A 6,416-nucleotide genomic window follows, 5' to 3' on the forward strand; every position below is an offset into this window, starting at 1 on the left:
GTTACTAATTTGTCAACTTTGCTGGAATGATGGTTTAAAATCAAAACTGTTTGTAATTGTGTGCATCTTACCGTCGCCTGTGTTAATTTAACAAACACCACGAGGCAGACGTGGAGATATACGTGCTTGGTGCAGCTTAATCTCTCCCAGAGTCAAAGAGATCTCATATTCCATCAAACTAATAAAGAAGTTTTAATGTTACAACATCACAACTTGTCGGATCATTCAGAGTTTTATAGTAAAGTGAATTAAAGACATGAAGATGTCTTCATTAAAGGCCCAATTTAAGATTAATACTTCTTGTCTGTACTAAACCTTTATGTAAATTATGAAAACATTATGTAAGCCTGTTTTTCCTCATCTTTACTTCCGGGATGGAATTCCAGTTTTTAGGCTGACGTACAGTTTGAGGCTTTTTCACGTCACGTCATGTTTTTTTTTTTTTTTTGTGGTTTCGGATTATTATTTGAGTTTATTGCGCCTCCCCTTTGTGAGTAGTGTAAATTTGAGTACACATATAAATCAAAACTTCCCATTATCCACTTCAAAATAAAAGCAAAAAAAAAAATCCTCTATCCTGCAAGGACTGTTTAATCAAGACGGAGGCTTACAGGTGAGTAAACAGAACAAGTACCATTTAAATGAATTAAGAAATTTAATAATAGAGAGAGATCATATTAAAATATGTACATTACAATACTTTAAGCTATAAATATTTGTACTAAAGAAATTCACTAGTGCAACTCTAGCTGCCTATGACCTATGATCATTTAAAAATTACTTTATTGTGTTATTTATTATATATGTAGTTTGTAATTACACACACTATTCAGTAACTCATGTAGTGGAACTGTATGTAGCTTAATTATTATTATTAAGTTCTACAAACTCTAAACAGTCTTTTAAATATATTCTTTTATCAAAATGAAACATGGGAGTTTATTTAAGACACAAAGCACTTTTCTAAAATGATATGCCCTAGTTATTACATTATTATACAAAAATTCTCCTCCATAATTTAAATAGAAATATTGTTTTGATGAAATGTACATTTTCTCAATGAATGTACAGTATATTATACAGTGGTTAGTATGAGTATTATGATTTTGCTGATGATATTTCTGTACTCTTAGTTAAATTACATTTTTAATGCAGGAATGTTATTTGTAATTGAGTATACTTAAATTGCGGTTTTGCTACTTTCACTTACGTAGATAATCAGACAACTTCCACCACAGAAAGCACAACAGGCCACACAAGAGTTTACATTGTAACCCGCACTTTAATGTAACAACAACGCTTTTATTCTGAAGACAAACGTGCCCTACTTCCGGCTCTTCCCTGGCTGCGTCCAGGTGCTTTGACGTATGAATCATCCTTCCCAAGATGGCGTTACACCTGTTTCTCCGGCGCTGATCCTTGTTGTTGTCTGCGCAACACAAGAAAAACAAAGCATCTGGAGCACACTGTGAATAAACTGGCGACGTAGGTAAACATCTGGACTGAACTCCGTCGTCCACGATGTCCACAGAGGAGCTGTCAGCCTCGGACAGCGAGGCTGTGTTCGCCGGCGCGGGGGAGCGATGGGCACCGGTCGGCGCTGTGGCAAGTCCCGAGGATGAGAGCCGGAGCGCCGGGCAGCCGAGGCAGATGGGCTCGTCCTCGGCCACCGAGGAGGAAATGGCCGTCAGGCTGGAGAAGCTGAAGGAGGAGCAGGACCTGCTGAACTCCTCTCTCCTCGCCCTCACCTCGCACTTCGCTCAGGTGCAGTTCCGACTGAAGCAGATAGTTCACGCCCAGAGCGAGGAGAAGGAGAGGATGCTGGCCGAGCTGGAGGAGTTCGCCTTCAGGGGCTGCCCGCATGTGGTGGGCTGCAGGGCTCAGGACGCCAAACAGCTGGAGAACTCGGTGAGGTTTCTGGTCGTGAAGTGATACCACAAAAAAAAAAAAAACACAACCACCGTGATGTGTCACAGGAAAATATCATTTAAGATCATTTCCTTGTGTTTTAGACACCATGGCATCAAGTTAATGGAAAGTCCTTTATTCTCGTTTTAATCATCCCTATTACATCACAGTGCAGATTTGGGCTGTAATTACACTGCTTTTCTATTCCCATCTATGGCCACAGGTGGGAGATTAACTGGTGTGTGTGTGTGTGTGTGTGAGCATTAGAGCTGAAACAATTAGTTTTTAAATCAAATTGTCAATGGACCAAAAAAATAAACTGCAGCCGATAATCGATAAACTTTAAAGTTGTTATTGAGGCAAAAGTGCAAAGTGGATTTGGTGCTTTTCTTCTTTTTGTGTGACAGTTAACTGTAATGTTTCTGGGTTTCAGTCTGTTTAGTTGGACAAAACAGGCAATTTGTAAATGTAATTTAGGGATTTAGAAAATTGTGATATATACTTTTCACTATTTCTGACTTTATTAAACCAGTAATAATCCATGATTTGAGAAAGTAGCAGATAAATCAACAGTGAAAGTGGTTAGTTGCAGGTCTAGTCAACATGTCAGTCGCGTAGATCCTCACACTTACTTAACACTGATACACTAATCTGCAGTTGGACGCTTAGATGGACACTCCGTACCCACATGCAGGTATAAATGAATGGGTATAAATATAGACAAACACACACTCAGTGAGTCTGTTAACCCTCAGTGGCTGTGAGGTTATTAAAACGGATTAAAGTGTGCTTGTTGCGTCACGCTGGAGACTGCTGCGCCCACCTCTGTTTTGTTCCCAGAGATTTCTTATCTCCGATGGAAAATGTTGCTTTCTGCCACTTGTGTGTGAGTCACGGGGCTGCGGGCTCAATGAAAATGCCTCCAGCAGATCACTATCTGTTTAATAAAGGTTTCTGTGTACACAACGACGTTCAAGCAACCTGCTTTGTCCCTGCCGTTGTTTACTCCCTGCCTCTTTGCATTTAGTCTTAACTGAAGCAAAAGCCTCGGCCTCACGTCATAATTGTTTGCAATTATTGCTCATTGTGTATCCTAAAGGTCTTTTCTTTCATGTCATTTCTCCCTTGTCGCATGCTTTACTTGCAGGAGGATCTGGTGAGTATGAAACCTGATGTCTCTTTTGAGGGTTTGGTTTGTGTATACTTTGTGTGTGAATGTTGTGACACAAGTAATAAGGACACTGTGTTGATTTTGGTAGGAAAAATCTCCCATTGGTCAACATCTCCTACACAGTGTTCAGTGCGGTACTGTGGTCACTCAGCGCGCTCTGTCTGTAGGAATTAAAATCATTGTGTGTGTGTGTGTGTTTCTCCTGTCAGAGTGAGAGGGAGAAGAGGGAGCGCCTGGAGGCTCAGAGGGAGAAACAGAAGGATCTCATTTTCCAACTGAAGACACAGCTGGATGATCTGGAGCGCTTCGCCTATCAGGAGGGCAGCTACGACTCGCTGCCGCAGTCTGTCGTCATGGAGAGGCAGAAGGTGGGAACGTGGCAATGAAATGTTTCCCATCTGAAACTGTCTGATCAGCCGACAATCGCCGTACTTATTGATTAATCGCTTTTTTTATTAGAGAAAGAGAGAATTACAACATCCCAAATGAGAAGCTCACAGATATAATCTATGATCTAAGCTAAATCCAAATGATCTTGACTTAACTTAAAGTGATGTTTACCTGTTTCAGATCAGGTGTAACAAGTCAAACGTCTGTTCTTAAAATGCTTCAGGGTTTAGTTTTAGTGTATTGTTGTGTTGCTCATAAAGATAATCTATTTGCAGAGCTTATCCGGATACATTTGGCCCATCCAAAACATGCCTTTTTATTTATGCATTCATTTTTTATTTTGAATTTTTGTTTAGTCAATAATAAATATCACAGTTGAAAACAACGCGATAACATAACTTCTGCAGTCCGAAATAAAGTTATAATTCCTGCCTTTTTAACAATAAAGTATGTGTAACCTTGAAAGCTAGTCAAACTACAAAGAAACCCAATCATAACAAAAGAAAATCCATTCAATACACATCATGTTATACCTCAAATGTTTGTACAAAGTGTCATGGCTGTTCATCCAATAGTTAGTTAAAATATTTCAGTCTGGAATTGTGAATGTAGTGCTGTAAACCATTTATTTAGTGTCAGACAGTGGAGCTTCCCACCACTAGAAATCTACCACCACAAATAAATTGAGTTAAACCTATTCATAGTCTATTTTTTAACCTTGTCTGTGCTCTCCTTTTCCAGGTCATCATTGACGAGTTGATCAAAAAGTTGGATGTGAACCTGAACGAGGACATCGGGAACGCGTCACCCGAGGAGCTGAGACAAAGAGTGGACGCTGCCATTGCTCAGATAGTGAACCCAGCCAGGGTCAAAGAGCAGCTCGTGGATCAGCTCAAAACCCAGATCAGAGACCTGGAGATGTTCATCAACTTCATCCAGGGTACACAGTCTCATATACAGTACACACTGGCATTCAGGTGGATGAGAATGTCCTGTTTCATTGCTTGTTGTCATTGTTTTATTGGTTTAATGAATGACTTTGTATTTCCCTCCAAAAGATGAGGTAGGGAACCCTCTCTTAGGAGATGGTGAACACAGCCAGCAGCCACAAGCAGCAGGCACCAATGCCAGAACTCCAGGAGTGAAGAAGAAAGGTCAGTCAGTTCATATCAAACTCTACCTGCAGCTTCCTCAATAATATTTACATAAAGAGATGAAGCCAATATATTGTATCAACTGTGAAAAGTACGAAAAAAGAAAAGAAAATTATGAGACCACAGATGGCTGGAAGATGCGGACAATATGGTGTCTGTTCTGCAGCAAAGCTCCGTTTTATGTAACAGTTGTCTTAGTCAAGACTACAGGTCAGTAGCTACAACACATAACATACTACAGCAATAATATTAATATCAGAGCTGTTAACGTGATTATCAGCGTCATGACTCCCCCACTCAAACTGCAGAATGGCAGGAATTCATCCCGCCAGTTTAATGTTAATATGTGGATTGATCCGTACACTCTCTGCCCGGCTTTAGTGTTCAACAAATGACCTAAATGTTTGTTTTTAAAGATGTATTAACTGGTAAGCTCTTAATAAGCCCATTATAAAAGGCAAGTTTACTGCTGGTTGCTGTCCAATATAAGTATATTCTTGTGGTCCTCCACCTCTCACTGCAGTGGACCCAGAGCAGGCCCAGAAGATGCGAGAGACCGGCCTGCAGCTGATCCAGAAGGCCCTCGCCGTGCTGCAGATCTTCGCCGCAAGCCAGTTCGGCTGCGCACCCGGACACATTCCTCAGAACATATGGCCCCAGGAGTCGACAGGGCAGGACTACGGGCCCCTGCTGCAGCGTCTGGAGGCAGCTGTCGATAAGGTGCGAGTGCTGGGCTCTTGCAGACAGCCCTCCCTCGACCATGTCGTCAACTACACCAGCAACACGGCGCTGGGACCCCGAGACGAGCTGACGGCGACTGTGAGGAAGGAGCTGGCATTTGCTCTAAAAGACCTGTTGGCTCACGGCCTCTTCTCCCCCTCCCAGACCATGAGCCTGGTGCTGGCACCCATCTCCTGCCTGCTGCCTTACAGACCAGCCCCACAGACCATGCACCCATGGGAACTCTTTGTTAAATACTACCACTCCAAAAACGGGAAGGCCTTTGTGGAGTCACCGGCCCGCCAGCTTTCACAGTCCTTCAGCCTGCCTGTAGGGGGCGGCCCGGTGACCGTCACCCCTAAACAGTCCCTGTTGTGGGCCATTCACACTGTGCTGAAGGAGCACGGACGCTACAAACGGGGACCAGACACAGAGTTCAAAGCGCTGGTGTGCATGGCTCTGAACGAGCAGCGGCTGGTGTCGTGGCTCAACCTGCTGTGTAAGTCCGGGACTCTGATACACCCGCACTACCAGTGCTGGAGCTACATGGCCCAGACGGGCTTTGAAGGAGCGCTGCGGATCCTGGGACGCATCAGCCACCTCAAATTCAACCTCCCGGTGGACCTGGCTGTTCGGCAGCTGAAGAACATTAAGGATGCTTTCTGAGGAGGGACCAAAAAGGCAAATCCACGAAAAGTGAAGAAACACCAGTCAGAGAAATCAAGTATTTTATCAGCTAATCTACACTGCTCTTACCTGGCATTCAGGGCCAAAAGCATGACTTTGTGCTTCAAGTATTTAACCTTATTAAAGGTTATTTAAGTAGCCACCCATCTAAAGTAAAGTGCAAGTGTGTGACGTCTGCAGTTCATGCATGGATGATTATGTTGTGTGAGCTTCAGCTATAAGCATCCATAATCTGCATGTCCCACTGTGTTTAAGATGCCAAAATGTCAACATGACAAATGCTACTTGTACTGTAAACATGCCTTAGAATGGAGATTGAGATTACCTCATCTTTAGTGAAGCCTTCCTGACCTTTGCGACCTGTGCTCATCATCTCCCCCCCCCCT

At 42.9% G+C, this 6,416-nt stretch overlaps 1 protein-coding gene across 1 annotated transcript; it reads left to right on the top strand.

Annotated features, from left to right (window-relative positions):
• Positions 1-1,365: 1,365 nt before the first annotated feature.
• Positions 1,366-6,409, top strand: rundc1 (RUN domain containing 1). Its single transcript, XM_035655269.1, has 5 exons — positions 1,366-1,908; positions 3,289-3,447; positions 4,211-4,409; positions 4,528-4,623; positions 5,147-6,409. The coding sequence occupies exons 1-5, from the start codon at positions 1,522-1,524 to the stop codon at positions 6,007-6,009; spliced, it is 1,704 nt and encodes a 567-aa protein (XP_035511162.1). The 5' UTR covers positions 1,366-1,521; the 3' UTR covers positions 6,010-6,409.
• The last annotated feature ends 7 nt before the right edge of the window (positions 6,410-6,416 follow it).

This window comes from Morone saxatilis, unplaced genomic scaffold (genome assembly GCF_004916995.1).
Source record: "Morone saxatilis isolate NCDOM2014 unplaced genomic scaffold, NCSU_SB_2.0 Contig14, whole genome shotgun sequence".
In the NCBI taxonomy this organism is placed as follows: Eukaryota; Metazoa; Chordata; class Actinopteri; family Moronidae; genus Morone; species Morone saxatilis.

Coding starts and splice junctions, on each gene's coding strand:
- rundc1 (XM_035655269.1), top strand. CDS start 1,522: ATGTCCACAGAGGAGCTGTCAGCCTCGGACAGCGAGGCTGTGTTCGCC. Junction 1,909..3,288: donor CCAAACAGCTGGAGAACTCG/GTGAGGTTTCTG, acceptor TTCTCCTGTCAG/AGTGAGAGGGAGAAGAGGGA. Junction 3,448..4,210: donor TCGTCATGGAGAGGCAGAAG/GTGGGAACGTGG, acceptor CTCCTTTTCCAG/GTCATCATTGACGAGTTGAT.